Source organism: Lethenteron reissneri, chromosome 4, assembly GCF_015708825.2.
Source record: "Lethenteron reissneri isolate LAM-NWPU_2019-01 chromosome 4, ASM1570882v1, whole genome shotgun sequence".
Lineage (NCBI taxonomy): Eukaryota > Metazoa > Chordata > Hyperoartia > Petromyzontiformes > Petromyzontidae > Lethenteron > Lethenteron reissneri.
The window spans coordinates 7,862,728-7,882,784 of record NC_083782.1 but is presented as its reverse complement, the minus strand read 5'-3'; the positions used below and the strand labels follow the sequence as shown (position 1 = coordinate 7,882,784).

General features: G+C 49.6%; 1 protein-coding gene across 2 annotated transcripts in view; it reads right to left on the bottom strand.

The window, feature by feature from the left end:
- Nucleotides 1-5,479, bottom strand: part of CACHD1 (cache domain containing 1) — a 58,525-nt gene extending 53,046 nt beyond the window's left edge. The window contains exon 1 of one of the 2 annotated variants that reach the window (XM_061564067.1): nucleotides 4,471-5,479. In XM_061564067.1, the coding sequence (XP_061420051.1) occupies nucleotides 4,471-4,722 (252 nt within the window). In that variant the 5' untranslated portion in view covers nucleotides 4,723-5,479. The remainder of the gene's footprint in view (nucleotides 1-4,470) is intronic. The other variant, XM_061564062.1, reaches the window with a different exon arrangement.
- Nucleotides 5,480-20,057: the final 14,578 nt, after the last annotated feature.

The following is a 20,057-nucleotide window of genomic DNA, read 5'->3' as shown; positions in this document are numbered from 1 at the left end:
AAACGCTCCTACCGGATTGTAAGACGCACCACCAACGTTTGCTTTAAAATTACAAGGGCAAGTGCGGTAATAATTCAGCGGACCTTTCTCAATCCACTGCTGGATACTTCAACGCTGGGCGGTGCGGGTTTGAAACTAACTTTCTATTTTACAAGTTAAGGGCCCAGTCGGCTATATAGCTCCTTTTCAGAAGCGACCTGGCCACAAATGATAGCTCAACCAAGTGGCTGAGCACGTATAAATGTATAGCATTAGCTAAATACTCTAAATCGCACGTTGATTCTAAGTGTGGAGGGGTAAAAAAAAAAGGCAGAGGAACCCGGAGAAAAATCCACGCGACCACGGGGAGAGAGACATGCAATCCGCAAATATACAGCAGCAGGCGTCAGGGTCGGGATCGAATCAACCACCTCCTGCATACCAGGCGAGGTATTTAACATCTCGCCACCTTGAAGGCGGTGGGAGGAGTGGGGGGCAGCGGGGGTGGAGAGGTCACGGCTGATTGGGATACCACTCGCCACTGATGTTAGCCGTGCAACCAGGTTGGCGTCAAATGTTTTGGGAGGTTGCTCACAGCAAACCCCTTCTCGATTCCGAGTCAAGTCAGACAGGCGCAGGGGATGCGATGCAGAGGCCGAGTGCGGGACGCAAGTCACATGCGCGTGAGCCACTCAGCCGCCCGTTTGACGTTCGCTGGAAGCTTGCTTCACATGCACCGAATGTCCTATATGCAATGCATGCCTCCCCGGAGCCACGCAAACGCAGCCGTGGTGGCCCAGAGTCAGAGGTGTGGACTCGAGTCATGTGACTTGGACTCGAGTCAGACTCGAGTCATGAATTTGATGACTTCAGACTCGACTTGGACTTGCGTAACAATGACTTTGTCCCACCTCTGAGGTGTGGACTCGAGTCATGTGACTTGGACTCGAGTCAGACTCGAGTCATGAATTTGATGACTTCAGACTCGACTTGGACTTGCATAACAATGACTTTGTCCCACCTCTGCCCAGAGTCATTCTCACTCGGGCGGTGCGGGCTCAGAGCGCAGGCGCGTTAACCACCGCGCCACCGCTCTTCACCTTTGCCCGCTACAAAGTCCGTCCCGTCCGTCCTCCTCCTCTGCCGCCGCACTCCCTCCCCCAGGTGAAGATGACGTGACTGACGATGTAGCGGGTCTCGCCCACCACCCGGTAGTGGGGGAGGAGTCGCCGCTCATGCCCAGTCGACTGCCTGGACCCGTTTGTGATGGGGGCTACACTCCCCAGTCCCACGACTAGCCCCGAGACCAACCATCTCCCCTCTCTATATTTAAGGGACCGTCATAGAAACGACCTCTCTCTTTGTGCCGTTGTGTTCTCTCTCTGTGTGTCCTTGTGATGTCTGTCTGCGTGTATGTCTGTCTAGTTTTCTAGTTAGATTTTTGTTGCTATTTCTTTTATGCCTGATGATGATTGCTTGTGTTGCAATCGAAACGTCGTAATATGGTATTATTTAATTTATTATTTTATCTTTAGACGTGACTTTACCGAAAGAACCAAAGAATAACATCTCCAAGGACTCAAGGATTCGTCTAATCACACCCCCCCCCCAACCCACGACTGCCCGTAGTTATTTCTACACGTAACGACATCGTTGGACAACAACCCATCGACCACACAGACCTTACGTTTGTTGTTGTTGTTATTGACAACATTGGTTCTATGCAAGCAAGCTCTCTAGAGCGGTTGCGATATTCGGCGTCCCCTCACCAGCAGTCTGGCCAGGCTTCAAACAATGCTGCCAGATGTTCCCATAGTTGAGCGCAAGACGATTTCAGACGCAACGCCCATTGGAACACTTCTCATTTCTCTCTCGAAAATTAAAGCACGTGGTTTTACGGCACACATAAGTTGGCCACGTGCGGTGCGAAATGAGTGCAACATATGTATCAAGAGGGCCCTTGGCCAAATCGCCGCTTATTGCTACATATTTTAAGGGCACTGTTGTTGACGAGTGTGTTGAGCTTTCAATTAATTCAATGCTCACGGGGCTCTCCAGAGACCTGCATGTACACACGCATGTGTGTGTACACACGCATGCGTGTGTGCTCGTGCGATTGTGTTACGGTCATCACGTGTGAGAGCGTAGGGGGGGTGGCGCAGAGGTTAGCGGCAGAGTTCGATTCCCCGTCCGCAGCCAATATCGTTGACCAATTATGAATATCGGAACCGGTCCTGGGCCTCCCCTAGGTCGACTCAACCATAAACGAGTTCCGGTGAGACAAATGCTGCCGGTCGAACGTGGTGCTGGCCACACCACCCCCTCGTGTACCGAACTGGCCTTAATAGGTGCTCGCTAACAGCACTTACCCCAGCCGTCTGTTAAGGTTATAGGGCAGTGGTTCTTCTTAACCTGGGGTGCACGCACACCCCTTGGGGCGTGAGATGCCCTTTCTGGGGGTGCGAGGCATGGGCAGATTTTTTTTAGACGGTAAATCATCGAAAATACGCATTACGTGTAACTTACTTTACGTGTAACTTACTTTGTTTCATCAAACCCTGTGTATGTATTAACATTATTTAAACGATTGAGAGCCAAGGGGGTAAAGGCTGAGGACCCTTGTCTTAGCCTTGTACCCCTGCGTTCCTGCTTATGTATTATTTGCGTGTGTTTTTGTGTCCGTGCATTCCTCCATAGGTAATTGTGTCTTTATGTAACCGTGCACCGCGTGTGTGTGTGTACGATAACCTGTTATGTGCGTGCTCATACGTACACACTTGTGTGTGCACGCTTGCGTGTGCACACGCGTGTGCTTGCGTGTGCACACACACGTGTGTTCTTGCGTGTGCACACACACGTGTGTTCTTGCGTGTGATGGCCTGGCTGCTCCCACTGGTAGCATTTCGTCTGGACGCGGGCGATGTTTCGCCGCTTGCTCTACCGAGTAATCATTCAAATCCGGGTCTCACTTGGAACAATGTGGTTTGAGGTCTACGTTACGAACGTCTTGAGACTCAGAAGAATAAGAAGGCCCCCCCTGCAACGCCGATTGGTGATGTTCGGCTCATGGCAATCCGCGAGTGTTGGAAGCATCACACGTGGGCGTCGGGAAATCGGAGGCAGCCGCCGAGAAAATCCACCACGTGCAGACGCACGAGGCGAGAACGCTCGCAACTCCGCACAGATGGAGTCAGCAATCCATGCGGCCGGGAGGGGGGACGGACGTCGCACCACACTCCTACAACAACGATGCTTATAATGCCAACACGGGAAGCACCATCAACAAGGAAGACTGATTTTTGTTGTTGAATTACTGAACTCATCTTGGCCACCACTCCCCCCTCCTTCCCACGTGTCTTATTCATCCACCACCCCAACCGATCTCCCCCCCCTCGGTTAAAAAACAACCACAACAACCGCCACCACCACAACAACAATAAACACGTTTTGATTTAAAGCTTTCGTGACTGCAGGGATTCATATTCTTGGTTCTTTCGGTAAAGTCATGTAGAAGGGAAATAATAAAACAAGATTTTAAATTATTTTATTAATTCCCTCCTACGTGACTTTACCGAAAGAACCAGGAATATAATAAAACACGTTGGTAAAATCATGCACACGCATGGATTGGTGTAATGCTTTTCCAGCACACGTGTATGTGCGTGTGTGTACTCTGAAGTATTCAATGAGCGGTAATGCGAGCCGAGAAACCGGTTTACATAATTGTAAAGACATTCGTAAATTTTGCTCTGGTTTTGTATCTCCAAGTTTCTGGAACATTCTATTTAGCCGGTCTGCCAATAACCTATTGAACAATTCCCTAAAACTGTAGCGACGTGAGCATGCGGTAAGGGTGTAATGAACCGGTTGTTCAACTTTACGAGTTACCATGCTTCCCTGGAATGGATTAGACGGAAGCGACTTGAATCACGAACCCAATGCCACATTGGTTGCAAATCGCTAATGGCTCAACAACAACAATCACCAACATCGGCTGCACGTTTCCGAAAGAGCTCTCAAGAGTCCTCAGCCAGTAGCACACAAAGTGTTATTCGTTTTAATCCGGATTATAAGTCGAAACCAAAGCCAACGTGCCCGGCACGTACTGTGGAGTTGCACATTGCACGCCACAACACACTGGAGTTTAAGGCCACGCGAATGATCTTTGGCCGAACGTGTCGTCAAGACCCTCCACCACCCGACACGGCCAAACACATGTCTTAACGACGCACATTTGACCAGTTTATTTACTTGGCTTATCCCAAAACAACCCCAAAAAAAACCCAACATTGGCTTGCGAAACCCTGCGCTCTCAGTGACAATTACACAAATCTGGCCACACACAGCCACACACACAACTACCGGATTATAATACGCCCCTTCCCCAAAAAAAGAGCCTCTTAAAACATTGACGCCGCGTCTTGCAACCCCGATGGGCACACGTGCAACAAAGATCGATTTCGTTAGACAACCAGGCATGGCGACTCTCACCTGCAAGGTGTCCACCCCCAACTCCTCCGTGGAAAGTTTTCTCATGTGCTCGGCCAGGAGTCTCGCACGATCCACCATAGAGGTCACCTCGGTGACCCCCCCACGGCATTCGCCGGGCAGCGAAGAGAGGCAGCAGACGAATGCGGCGAACGCGGTGGTCATGACGGGTTGGAAAGCGCACATTCTCATCCGCGCCATCATGCCGTCTGTTCTTTTTCTTCTTCTTCCTCCTGCTCCTCCTACCTCTGGCATCACCTCACTCTCTCCAGGCTCTTCTCTCGCCTGTTACCTTCCTCCCCCTCCACACACACACAGCCAACGCTCTCTGCTCGCTCTCTCTCTCAGTCTCTCTCGCCTCTCCACTCACTCACTCATCCACTCCTCTCTCGTTCTCTCAGTCTCTCTCGTCTCTCCACTCACCCACCCCTCTCTTCTCTCAAGTCTTTCTTTTCACCCCTCTCGTCTCTCTCGATCTCTCTCGTTCTCTTCGCCGTTTACCTCTGCAAAGCTTGGAGGTGTCTGTGGCTGTTTCGTGCGTGGTGAGGGGTAGAGCGAGAACGTAAATAAATAATCAAGCGATGCGGGATGGAGGATGAGGAGGGGGGGAAGACGATGGAGATGATGGATGCCGCCGTCGCCTTCGTCTCGCTCTGCAAATGCGCTCGAAGGAGTGAAGAAACCTCACCCTCCCCCCCCCCCCCACACACACCACCACCACCACCCCCTGGCCGAGTTCGACTCCGAGGCCCTGGAGCTGCGTCGTTCGGCTCGTTCCCTCCGTGCGTCCCTCCGTGCGTCCTCAGCCAAGTTTGTCGAACGACCAAAAAAAAAATGAAAGTAACTCCTGGCCCTTGCGTATTCGCCCTGGACGCGGGGCTCATCCGGGAGGCCGCGAAACCCGCAACGGATTTGTAGCGATGTGGATTCCGGAGTGTTAAAAAAAACAGGATCGTTAGTGAGAGAGAGGATCTGTCCCGCATAACGTGATTGTACCCCCCAACTCGATCCCCCCCGTCTTCAAATAGATCGTCTTCTCGTGTTGGTGGCTCGGCTTAGTTCACCTGAATCTCGAAAACGCACGCAGCAGTGCACTCCGGAATCCTACAACTCTGCGATTCTCGACCGGGTCTTTGGACTCGTCCATCGGCGCGTTATTGCAGGGGGGGGAATTTGTCGCGTGTTTTGCCCGAGATTCGTGGTGCATGTCACACATTCGACCGCACGCCGTGTTCACGTCGGCCTTGTCTCTCTTTCCCGTTTGGTTTTGAACTCCCTCCGCCTGGCATTAAAGCGGCTAGGCGACAAGCCGAGCATTGATCTGAGAAGGTGTCGTTTTGTCCGCTTTAATGAATGCGGAGAAGAGCTATACCCCCCTGCGAGAGATGGTACGCTCCACGCTTTGAAGTTTTCAAAGAGTTTGAATGAAGCCATGGGGACGTGCCTAGCGAATCACAAGACGAGCAGAGCACATCACCGCCATCACCCCACCACCATCATCATCGTAACTTCATCCTCACCACCATTCATCCTCATTAATACACCACCATTGCTACCACAATCAACATCATATGATAATAATAATCACAATCTCATCACCACCACCACCATCATCATCATCGTAACTGCATCCTCACCACCATTCATCCTCATTAATACACCACCATTACTACCACAATGAACATCATATGATAATAATAATCACAATCTCATCATCACCATCATCATCATCGCCAGCAACATAATTACAATCAATAATATAATCATCATTACCAACATAATTATAATCTATAATAATTTTATCACCACCATCATCACCACCACTACCACCAACATCATTACCATCAATAATCATTATCACCACTGTCATCATCACCACCTTCATATCATCACAATGATCATCCTCACCATCTTACCATCACCGCATCATCATCATAACCAACGCATGCACGTGTGCGCACACCATAACGCATGAAATCGTCACTGGGAATTGCTCACCTAGAGGAGTGCCATCATTTGCCAGTGAAACAAATGGCATTGTGAAAGCCCTCGTTGTCTACGAGATCATATTCACACCACGTGCAGCCGCGCGTCTTGACTCATTCAGATGAGCGAGGTGGATGGGGCGGGGAGGGGGGGGACTGATGGGGAGTAGCGTTAGTGGCGAGTCGGAATAGATGTCACAGATCATGAACACTGCCAGCTCTTATCGTCCGCCGCCACCATCAACTCGTGGTGTGTGCGCGAAACGATTACTCGTCGATATTCATTTGAGCCTGGGTACAATTCGATTCCCGTTTAATGCGAGCCACCTCTAGAGTTTCAGCTTCATTTCATGTATTAGGTAATAGCCCTGTGAGCCATGCGGCTCTTGACTCGGGTGCAACCGCAACAAAAACATGAACAAAGAACATCTTAAAGTGACTACGCGCAACAGAAACATTCAGGAAAAACCAGCAAGATCTTCCAGAAAAAACGCACCGTATATCAACGCTGTGTGCAAACATCCCAGTGGGATGCAAGTCAAACAATAACAACCAGAAGACAATTTAGATTAAAGTTATCAGGCTAACTCCGTACTACAACAAACAAACATGGCATAACCATAAGTTTTCGAAATCACCTAAAATAAAGCTATAAAAAACAATGTAACAGTGATCATAGGAACTGTGATTCAAGCTTAACAATAAACGATACACATAACATGCAGAGAGAGATAGACCATCTTACCAGAGTATTTTGGCCTACGTCTCAACGCTGGCCACAACGTCTTGGAAGGGGGTGGGATTACCCACGTTTTACCCCACCAGACGTAGCATTCCCATCGTATTAATTCTAGATTTGAAGCTTTCGTGACTGCAAGGATTCATACTGTTAGGTTTTTTCGGTAAAGTCACGTAGGTAAAAAATAAAATTTAAAGTTAATAAAAGTAATAATGGAAATAAAATAAAAATAAAATAATAAATCATGATGCAGTAATTTTAGCTGTGACGGTCCCACCTGATGACGGAGACTTGTGTTGCCTCCGAAACGTCGTGATTTATAATTTTTATTTTATTTCCATTATTACTTTTATTAACTTTTAATTTTCTTTTTTACCTACGTGACTTTACCGAAAAAACCTAACAGTATTCCCATCGTAGTTGACACAGTGCTGCGTGTAACAGAGGCGATCGGAGGAGAATTTAAGAAACCTCCACCACTGTTTCAACTGCTGCGCCAGAATGTGGAATGGAACAGGCGCTCCACGATTGCAAATTTTAAGGGTGTTGCTGACCATTAACACCTCTGCAGCATCCGTTACGACTAATGTGTCAAAATAATGGAAATCATCACAGCCCTTTGTTCATCTTCTTGGTTCTTTCGGTAAAGTCACGTAGAAGGAAATAATAAAATAAGAAAAATAAAACAGAATAAAATCATTCTCACGACGTTTGTTCGTCGTCTGCTGGACACGAGGTCTCCCATCGCCGCGTCGGTCTGGGGGAGTTGTTTGGCCATACTTCACCACGCCGGTCAGCGCGGGTCAGTGAAGGTGGGAAACACAGATGTAGGTAGCACAGAAGCACAAGTCGAGGTGCGGCAGCAATGCACTGCCCACTGCTGCCCGCAAAGTAATCGAATACACATACTCTTAGTTCTTTCGGTAAAGTCACGTAGGTAAAAAATGAGGTGCCACCTGATGACTGAGACTTGTGTTGCCTCCGAAACGTCGTGATTTTTTATTGTTTTATTTTTATTAATTTTTATTTCATTTTTTACCTACGTGACTTTACCGAAAGAACTAAGAGTATGAATCCTTGCAGTCACGAAAGCTTCAAATCTAGAATTAATCGAATACACATCAATTCTAGATTTGAAGCTTTCGTGACTTTACCGAAAAAAACCTAAGAGTACGAATACACATCGTTAAGCGGTAAAATCTGACGCGCGATTTAATGCGCCCATAATTTAGCTTTAGAATGGATAATTAGAATATTAATCGTCATCGATTAATGGATGTATTTCCTCCTGCATTGTCCCGACAAGTGACGCGTGAATGATAACGACGCGTCCATTCATCGATTATTACCATCGATGAATGAGCTGTATAGCTTCATAGCTCATCAGATTCCTCCAGTAGAAATAAATATTCTGAATCTGTCACGCCAAAAATATGCAGGCAGCACGGGATGGGTGGCGGTGGTGTTGAGCATCTGCCCAGCACGTGACTCTGCAACTGTGTGGTCAGTGAGTAGTGCACGTGGCAGAAGAATGCTGCCTATCGATGGCAGATAGCGTTACCTATCACGGCAAGCCCCGGGACTTCCATTGTTGTAAGTACTTACCCATTTCGATTTAAAGCTTTCGTGACTGCAGGGATTCATCTTCTTGGTTCTTTCGGTAAAGTCACGTAGAAGGGAAATAATAAAATAATATAAAATAAAATAATTCTCACGACGTTTCGGCCACAACGCAAGCAGCCGTCCTCAGGTGAAGACCAGGTCATTCAGATGCTGTCTCCCCGACAGACATGGTCTTCACCTGAGGACGGCTGCTTGCGTTGTGGCCGAAACGTCGTGAGAATTATTTTATTATGTTTTATTTTTATTATTTTATTATTTCCCTTCTACGTGACTTTACTGAAAGAACCAAGAAGATACTTACCCATTGTCACGTGCACAGAGACGCGTCTGATGGTGTGAATAGCAGGCAGGAACAGCAATACTGTATTTGTAAACATGCGTTTAGATTATTCAGCTGCTAGAAATGTCCACGTGATAAGCCACTTCATTGAGTTATCATTTGTGGCCAGGTCGCTTCTGAAAAATAAGCTAATAGCTCAGTGGGCCTTACCTGGTGAAATAACATAATTTAGTTTTATTTATTTATTTTTTCAAGTGATTTGCTAACATTTCTTCTACTTTGCACTTATATCGTGTTTATATTGTTGGAACGTTCTGACCTGCTCCTACTGGACATCTGTGAAAAAAGAGCTTCATCGCTCATCGGATTCCTCCTATAAGAATAAATATTCTGATATGAAGTTAAGAGCTTTCGGAGGGGACTGTGTGAAATTTAGAGACGTTTCCGAGGAATGAGTCATAGTGGACATTCCTGTATTTTTTTCTAACTGGACGGTCCCAGTGGTTTGGAGTTGTTCGCATCCATCCCTACGGCACCCTCGAAACTCCTTCATTTGTACAGCAGACGAGAGCATGGGCATCGATAAAGTACTGGATGCCACTCATTATCATGATGTCAATAAAACATTCCCTTTGTCATCGCCGATGTTGTTGATGATGGTGACGACAAAATAAGCCCTTGGTATGTGGAAAGAAACCTGAGAACCCGGGGGATAAAAAAAAAACCCAACTCACACGCATCATAGAGGATGCCACTGAGAGTTCCGCACAGATCGATTCAACACTCTCACTCACGTAAACCGCGTTATATCATTTCGTGTATTTACCGACGTTGACACCAGACAACACACTCCTACGGAAGGAGCTGGTAGGAACGTTGGGTTGCTCGGTCAGTGGCCAGGGTCAACGGCGGCGTGGTGTATTCCGCAAATATGCCCGACTGTGAGGGCGGGCACAAGCCGGCGTGAGTAGGTTAAACGTTGAGTTTTATAAGGGCACCACGGGGTGACCAGCCGCTCCCCACCCAGCCCCACCCCTCCCACCCCCCACCCAGCCCTACCCTCCTCACCCAACCCCTCCCCACCCTCCCCACTATCCCCTCCCCACCCAGCCCCACCCTCCCCACCCAGCCCCTCCACACCCAGCCCCTCTCTCCCCACCCAGCCCCTCCCTGCACGACGGACGGACACAATAATCCCCTGTGGGCTGGTGTAACCAGGAGGTTCCTAGCAGTATTCTCTCCGCGTAAGACCGCGCGAGTTAGCAACCGACGGGCGCTGCCTGCATTCGCTAAGGGAGACCTTTCGTTTGACTGGCAGGTTCCCAACAGGTCACGGTGGACGTGTGGTCTCGATGGTCTCTGGGCACAACGGAAGGAGGGAGGTCGACGATTGCCCGCCCGCAGCCGCGTGCCACTTCGCCGGTGAAGACGACGACGACGTCCAGACGTCGTGAACGCGGCCACTGTCGCCCTCTGTTGGCCATTCTCGATTGGGAGGAACAATGTGGCGTCGCCGATGGCCTGGCTGCTGTCCGCTGCCTGTGCTAACAATACTGCTTAATAATACAATACAATACGTAATAATACTTGTTATTATAGGCGACGTTTCGGGGCAATGGGTATTCTTCAGAGCACATGCATGCTTTTTTAAATATATGTATTTAATCGTTTAGGACGTTTTTTTAAAAAGGAGCTTATAAGAATAGTTTTTACCCTTTCTGGCAATAAAACTGGTGCTTCTTGAACATACCTTAACGGTTGACCCGCAACCACAGCAGAACGCGGTATCGTTAAAACAGAGAGACGCGTTTGCAGAGACACCGCAACGCTGATTTGTTCATCGCCAGCACCGCGTGTCAACTCGTGTCGCGTTGCTTGGGGGGCAGCACGGGGCAGAAGCAAATGCAATCACAGTTCCTGATCTCGGAGACTTTGATAAAAACATTTTTTATCATTTTATTTGGCAACAAAACTGACACCTTTTTTTACAAGGAGTCATGTTTGTATTGACCACAATACCTGCAGTCGAAATGCAAACAAAAAACATAACTCTGATAATGTATTCACTGTCCTTGAAATTGATTGGTCCACACCCGAGACAGCTTTCTTTAGAGCCTAGTCTCACATGGTGTTTTGGCGTCATCTGGTCCAACACCATGTGAGACTAGGCTCTAAAGAAAGCTGTCTTGGGTGTGGACCAATCAATTTCAAGGACAGTGCATACATTATCAGAGTTATGTTTTTTGTTTGCATTTCGACTGCAGGTATTGTGGTCAATGCAAACATGACTCCTTGTAAAAAAGGTGTCAGTTTTGTTGCCAGATAAAAGGGTAAAAAAACAATTATCATATTTTGTTACTGGCAAATGAGGTTCCAATGGTGCTCGGAGACTTTGTTGAAGCGAACAATCTGCGCCGATTTTGGCCTCCTGCTGGAGTTTTTGAGTCTCTGCAACCAGCAGCAGGAGAGTCAGGCTTGTTAAACAGATGGTGCTAGAATTCCAGGCGTTTTAAATGAAGTCCATGTGTCTGTACGCTCTATTCTCGAGAGGTGACTGAATGGCGAAGGCGATGACTCCGTCTATAACGGAGTTAAACCGATGTAAGACGTGCGGTTATATTTGTGCGAGACCCTTAATTAAAATTGCGCATCATTGGTGCGACTGGTATGATGGTACAGCTGTTACCGAGCATGCGTGAAGGAAGTAAGATACTGAGTGCAGTTGAGTGGTATGGAGTTGTGTGCCGTGACTTTTGAGGAATCTCTGCTCCTTTAACCAACAATCATCACCGCCATCATCAGTGCTCCATTTCTCACACTCGGGAACGCTGTATCGGCTGCCGTGAAGAGTGCAAGTGACACGTGTCCACAATCGCCCTCTGGAGTACATCAACGAAGGCTATAGTCCTACCAACAGGATGATGACGAGGCCAACACGAGGCGAGATCATCTTCTTGGTTCTTTCGGTAAAGTAACGTAGAAGGGAAATAATAAAATAATAAAATTAAAACATAATAAAATAATTCTCACGACGTTTCGGACCACAACGCAAGCAGCCGTCCTCAGGTGAAGACCAGGTCTGTCGGGGAGACAAGGTCGTGAGAATTATTTTATTATGTTTTATTTTTATTACTTTATTATTTCCCTTCTACGTGACTTTACCGAAAGAACCAAGAAGGTGAATCCCTGCAGTCACGAAAGCTTTAAATCGAAATTTTACGAGGCGAGATATCTGCGGCGTGGCCAAAATCATTCCTGGAGCAGCGCTCTCCCCGGGCCGTTCCGACTGCAACGACGCACCGACCATCACGCCGCACATCATCATCATCACCTCCCCTCGCCAGCCCTCACTCCCTCTCTCACCTCTTCAATCACAGCCCCCTTCCCTCCCCTCCTCGTCCCCAGGGGGGAATGGCGACATGTTGGTACGTATTTCGTACCCAGCACGACACTTGGCAGCCCGCGGCGATTACGCGAACACAGGGCAGAGATGAGTGCCTGGTGATGGAAATTCCTCCATGGTAGCAGCAGCAGTGATGCCTCGCGGTGCTTACTGCAAGGAGGGGGATGGGTCCTCTCGACACCTCGGGAGGGGGGGTGCGGACCGGCCTAGAGGGCCACAGAGAGACACGGTGTAGATAGACCTCGTAGAGGCTTCGAGACGCAGCCATGTAAGATGATAGAGAGTGGCTAAACAGACGCACCGTCTCATCACACTGCGGTGTGCGGAGATAGAGACGTGGCCAGAGCTGAGGGAATAGCGGAGAGACGGACACGGAGAGACATGGAGAGATTGACACAGACACGCGCATCGAGACAGACACGCAAGACGTGCGGAGATGGAGACATAGACCGAGACACGGAGACTCGCGCGGGGACACGGAGCGAGATGCACCGAAGTTATAGACATACTCTTGAAGACGGAAGCTTATGTTGCCTCCGAAACGTCGTGATTTTTTATTTTATTTTTTTATTTTACTTTTATTAATTTTAATTTTATTTTTTACCTACGTGACTTTACCGAAAAAACCTAAGAGTATGAATCCTTGCAGTCACGAAAGCTTCAAGTCTAGAAGTTATAGACTTTCAGGTCGAATTTGTCCATGAAAACTCGAAAGACGAGGATAAAGTCGCGGGCGTTACCCAGGTCATCGACATGACAAGAGAGACGGTATATCTGATTTGAAGCTTTCGTGACTGCAGGCATCCATACTCTTTGGTTATTTCGGTAACGTCACGTAGGATGACGGACGCTTGTGTTGCGCCCGAAACGTCGCTTTATTTTATACCGACGTGCCTTTACCGAAAGAACCAAAGAGTAAGAAACAACCACACTCGAAAAAAGACCCCACGGGGTTTTCTCAACAACAAGCACGACCCCCATCTGACACCAACGTGTCTCCCTCTAGCGGCCAACCCCAACGACCGCCAGCTGCGAGTCGAGTGACCTCTCCTCCCGGTCGCGTTTCTCTCCACTCCTCACCAGAAGTCGCAACCGGGTACCCGATACCCATACCCTACCCGATACCCGGCTACCCGTACCCGGCCGGTTTGCGACCCTGGTGCGGCCGGGTACGGGTACGGGTAGGCCGTGAGTCACTGGTGAGTCACCGTTTGTCACTCATTTCCCAACGTGTTGTCTCTTCTCACAATTCAAGTTCCTAGAATCAACCCACCCGCGCCTGCAACATGGCTTCATCCCAGAGGTCGCAAACGCGTACCCGTACCCTACCCGTACCCGGCCGGGTACGGGTAGGGTACGGGTACGCGTTTGCGACCCTGGTGCGGCCGGGTACGGGTACAGGTAAGGAATCAAAACCCGTTTGCGACCTCTGCTCTCCACTCCTCACGCACGGCTAGAAACTCACTCTGGTCGAGAAGTCAGGTCTAGAATAGGACTGAACGATTAATCGATTTCAAATCGGAAACGCAATTTGAAACAATGCGAATTGGAAATAGCAAAGGGTGCGATTTTTTGCGATTTGAAAAGTCCTATTACTTTCTTATTGGAATTGTTTTATTTTCTATTATTATAACTTTCTTTATTCAACTTAACGATTGTTCTATTTCAATTAAAACATTTTAATAAAGACATGTTGGAAGCAATTAATATCTTTTAAGTTCTCATCCTAGCATTAGAATATATAGAGCAGTTCATATTCTGATGGTATCATGTGGTAATGCTCCATCACATGTTTTAAATCTATTACACAGTGAATATTGAACTGAGGCTTGACTTGAAAATTTTCAATCGCAAAATCTGTCAGAAAAATCGCAATTAAATATTTCCCCCAAATCGTTCAGCCCTAGTCTAGAACTCCCTGATGTCTATCATTTAATTTTCCCTCGAGCCTTCTAGAACCCAATCGGGTCTAGAACTCCCTCTCCCTGACCGTCTAGAACCCAATCGGGTCTAGAACTCCCTCTCCCTGACCGTCTAGAACCCAATCGGGTCTAGAACTCCCGGCTCTCGAGTGGGAGAGTTCAACCGAATTGATTTTGATCGAGGCCACGTCACGATCTGACCAAATCTGTCACTAAGACGCCTCCAACCGCCCCGACACAGATTTGGTAAAAATCATCACCACGTGGCCTACCTCCACAAAAATAAACTTTCGGTGGTGGAGGGGGGGAGAAAGCTTTGGGCAACCGCCTCCTCCCCCCTCGAGGCCTCTCTGCCCCCCCGTATCTCACAAACACCGCGGGGCCGCCTGCTACTGGACAGAGACACCCCCCTCCCCACAGCTGCTGTTGCTTTTCTCTTCGCTGCGAATGAACGGCCGCGTTGCTCCCCCCCCTCACTCTCCTGCTCCCTCTACGCCATCACCCCCAGCCGCCGATGTCGTTCTTGCTCTCCCGCATTTGCGTTCACACTGCAGCAGGGGCGGGGGTGGGGGGGCAATAACAACAACCACACTTTGTGTGCGATGGACAGCGGAGGGGAGGGGGGGCAGCGGAGGGGGGGGCTCTGGGCGAGTGAAAGGAAGAACACGCGCGGAGGAAGGAGCCGCGCGTGTCACGTGGAGGGGTGGTGGTGGCCCAGCGGTGGTGTCACGTGGAGGGGTGGTGGTGCAGCAGTAGCAACAGCTGCTGCTGTTGTTGCTGCTCCTGCAAACTCCGTTGCGCGTCCGGTGCTCGGCCAGACCGCATTGGATGCCGGTTGCATAACGAATACGTTAATGGGGTCGTCGCGCTCGTTACACACAACGTGATCTAGCCACGGATGAATCACACCAGTGCCTTGCTGATCTCGTCCGTGAGCGTGAACCATCATCACGCGAACCTCCGGTCAATCCTCGCTGTTGGTTGGCCATCAAACGAAGACGCTCAACGCTCAACTGCATCGCGCGCTTTCAGATGCGCTTCTTTGGCCGTCTGCAACGCTCCTCCCGCCCGATATTAGGAAGTCACTGAGGCTATGCACTTTTAATTAATCTAGACTGAAAACTAATTTCTTTAGGACTGCGTTTTGTGTCTAGTTTATTGCCCCCCCCCCCGCATCACCAATTAACACGGTTGGCTACGTACGGTGGGAAAAAGTTCAACATGTGTACATACAGAAGATTCACCCCCCTTTCATAGGTCGGGCTGCCCTCTAAACTTCCATTGCAACATACCCCACGGCTACACTGCGGCCGTCAAACTTCAACCGTGAACCCCGGACGCGAGGCTAATGCGGTCTGAAACTTCATCCTCGTCGCGTAACCCTTTCCTGGAGTCCCACAGCGACCAACATCCACCAACCCGGCCGCGAATCATGTCCATCCCACCGCAGTGCTCCATCCCCCGACAATCACGTGTGTGGGGAGCGGTGGTGCAGCGGTTAGCGCGCTGCGCTATGAACCCGGCGATCTGGTTTCGATTCCCGCTCACGGCCAACACCAGTGACGATTATCTGAACCGGTCCTGGGACTCCCCTAGGTAGACTCAGCCTCAAATGAGTACTTGGTGCGGTGTGTAAACATCGCCACTGGGGAGACAAAGGCGGTCGGGCGTGGTGCTGGCCACCCACCCCCTCGTGTGCCGTGCCGGCCTTCATAGGTGCTCGCGAACAGCACTTGCCCCTACAGCCTGACACAGGCTATATGGGGGAGCTTTGTGTGTGGGGATCGGTGGTGCAGCGGTTAGCGCGCTGCGCTATGAACCCGGCGATCTGGTTTCGATTCCCGCTCACGGCCAATACCAGTGATGATTATCTAAACCGGTCATGGTCCTCCCCTAGGTAGACTCAGCCTCAAACGAGTACCTGGTGCGGTGTGTAAACATCGCCACTGGGAAGACAAAGGCGGTCGGGCGTGAGGCTGGCCACCCACCCCTTCGTGTGCCGTTCCGGCCTTTATAGGTGCTCGCGAACAGCACTTGCCCCTACAGTCTGTCAAGGCTATACGTCTTTGTGTGTATGTGTGCGCGTGTGTGTGTGTGCTACTGGGCAGTTGGAGGCAGTCGCCCTCCAACAACAACGGAGGGCGGAGGAGCGACGCTCACAACAACGAGCGGAGCGCCGGGTGGCTAAAGCACAGCAAGTTGGCACAGTAGGGGGCACAGGTGGTGCATCAGCCAGTCATTTCAGTCAGTTGACCCGTGGCACCTGCGTCTGCCCCGTGACCTCCTGCCAGCGGGCGTTCGACACTTCACGTGGCCTCAACGTGCACCTAGCCTGGCACGAGCGTCGTGGTGACGTCACCTCCACTTAGTTGCGAATGGCGCTTGTTGTTGTGTGCGAGCTGCGCTATGAACCCGGCGACCCGGGTTAGATTTCCGCTCACGGCCAACACCAGCGACAATTATCTGAATCGGTACTCAGCCTCAAATGAGTACCTGGTACGGTGTGTAAACATCGCCACTGGGGAGATAAGGCGGACGGGCATGAGGCTGGCCACCCACCCTCTCGTGTGCCGTGCCGGCCTTCATAGGTGCTCGCTAACAGCACTTGCCCCTACAGTCTGTTAAGGCTACACGGGGGATCTTCGTCTTTTTCGCGTGCGAGCGTGCGGCTATTATAACCATAACCGCGAGGTCCTAAAAGCCAGTACAAGTTCGAATTACAAGCCGGCGTTTAAAAACCCTCGGCGCCCGCATTTTCACGACGAACCTGGATGGTGTTTCATTTCAGCTTTGTCAGACAACGCCGGACAAAGCCGCGGCCACTCTGCCACTTTGTTTTTACACCATCGGATTTGCTTTGGCGGCTGTGAGAATTGGTCTGCAGTGTAAACACTGCGTGGGGTTTTTGTTGTAATTCCACCCCCCCGCCCTCGCAAATATTATGCAGAGAGAGAGAGACCGGTCCGCGGAAGCGGGTATTGTAGAGTTGCCTCTGAGATCCCTTCAGCTGACCCCTGGTCCCACACACGGTAGAGGGGTCAGAGTAATGTTCGTCGCATAACAGTCAAATGAAACAGAACTGACGTCTAGCCAAATGCAGTGTGCGTGCTGTCATTGGTGATTGGGGCTGAGCTCCATGACCTCACTACACTGAGACCATGACCTCACTACAGAGACCATGACGCCACTACAGAGACCATGACGCCACTACAGAGACCATGACGCCACTACATAGACCATGACCTCACTACACAGAGACTATGATCTCACTACACAGACCATGATGTCACTACAGAGACCGTGACCTCACTACAGAGACCATGATCTCACTACACAGACCATGATCTCACTACAGAGACCATGACCTCACTACACAGACCATGATCTCACTACAGAGACCATGATCTCACTACAGAGACCATGATCTCACTACACAGAGACCATGATCTCACTACACAGACCATGATCTCACTACAGAGACCATGACCTCACTACACAGAGACCATGATCTCACTACACAGACCATGATCTCACTACAGAGACCATGACCTCACTACACAGAGACCATGATCTCACTACACAGACCATGATGTCACTACAGAGACCGTGACCTCACTACAGAGACCATGACCTCACTACACAGAGACCATGACCTCACCACACAGACCATGACCTCACTACAGATACCGTGACCTCACTACAGAGACCATGACCTCACTACACAGACAATGACCTCACCACACAGACCATGACCTCACTACAGAGACCGTGACCTCACTACAGAGACCATGACCTCACTACACAGACAATGACCTCACCACACAGACCATGACCTCACTACAGAGACCGTGACGTCACTACACTGGAGAACCCGGTTTAATCACTGGCGTATTTGAACCCAGGACCTCAGCGATTGCGGCCCAGCGCTCTGACCTTTGAGCCACCGGACCGCCGCTATAAACGCTGCGACACAACACAACACCGAGAGACACGTACAGTGCATTCATTTATTGGCTGCACGAGTCGGGAGTGCGAAATCCGACTCCGACGAACAGCCTCGCGCCCCTCCAACGTGTCCTGCCCTCTCCTTGGGCGGCACTTTCTAAACGTCCCGGGAATTAGAGAGAGAGACACTGGAGTTGCGAACTACAGTCGGGCAGATATGAAACTGCATCGGAATTCACAGCAGAGCCGCTACAAGAACAATGCAGGGCAGAGTTTAGTCGTGGAAGAGAGAGAAAGAGAGATTTGTTCATGAAAATGTTCAGTTGCGTCTGAGAATTAATTCTTCGTACACGTCCCGGCCCTCTGTATGCATGTACATCGAACTTCTTTCGCACCGTACGTAGCCAAACGTTCTAATTCCGAGGTGCAATCCACTGCTGGATGAGGACCTCTCCTGGTGCATGCCTCTCCCTGTAACCGTGACATTTCACGGCGCGTGTGCCGTCACGTGCCCGCCCCATCGCCGGGCAGCGTGGTGAAGCATGGTCAGGCAACTCGCGTGGGGAGGTCGACGTCCAGCGGGTGGCTGGGCAACAGAGCAGCAAAGATTTAACAAGGGTTGCCACCTCTCCAGGTTTCACCGGGACAATGCCGGGCATTGGCATCTGGGGGAGTGGGGGGGTGGCACCGGACACCCGGTACCGCTGTTCTGTCGAATGTTGTCGCGGGAGGCTGCGGCAGTGTTTCAGTTTTCATTTATTAGGTATAACCCTGCTCTTGACTCGGGTGCAACCGCAACAAACAAAAATCATGAACAAGAAACATCTTAAAGTGACCACACGCAACAGAAAAATCCAGGAAAAAATAGCAGTCTTCCAGAAAAAAACACCGTATTTCAACGCTGTGTGCAAAAATCCCAGTGGGATGCAAGTCAAACAATAACAACCATAAGACAATTTAGATTAAAGTTATCAGGCTAACTCTGTACTACAACAAACAAACATGGCTAAACCAAAACGTTTTAAAAATCTAATAATAGGGTTTTCCCACTTTTTTCTGGCAACAAAACTTAAACCTTTTTACAAGGATTCATGTCTGCATTAACCACAATACCTGCAGTCAAATGCAAACAAAGTACCCACGATGATTATATATGCATTGTCCTTGAAACTGATATATTCATCGTGTGTGTTTTGTTTGCATTTGACTGCAGGTATTGTGGTCAATGCAGACATGAGTCCTTGTAATAAAGGTTTCAGTTTTGTTGCCAGAAAAAAAGGGGAAAACCCTATCATTATATTTTGGTACTGGCAAAGGAGGTCCAATGATGATGATGTTTTCAAAATCACCAAAATAAAGCTATAAAAACTATGTAACAGTGATCATAGGAACTGTGATAAAATGTGTCAATAAACGATATACATAACATGTGCGACCAAACTTTGCAAGCCATAGCTGGCCGCATGAGTCACTCCATAACAGTAGGAGTATCAGCAGCAGTATATGGTCACGGAGCCCGTGTGTCGACTCAGAAACACGTGCGCGTTTGGCCCCTGTGTGGTGGGAAAGGTGGCTTAGTCGACACGGGCATCGTGCATTCAAACCGGGGAGGCGGGAGGTGGGGAAAGCTCCGACACTCTTGAGTCTCGCCGTCTTTTCTGCAGCCGAGACAAAAAACGACGAGGCAAGAACA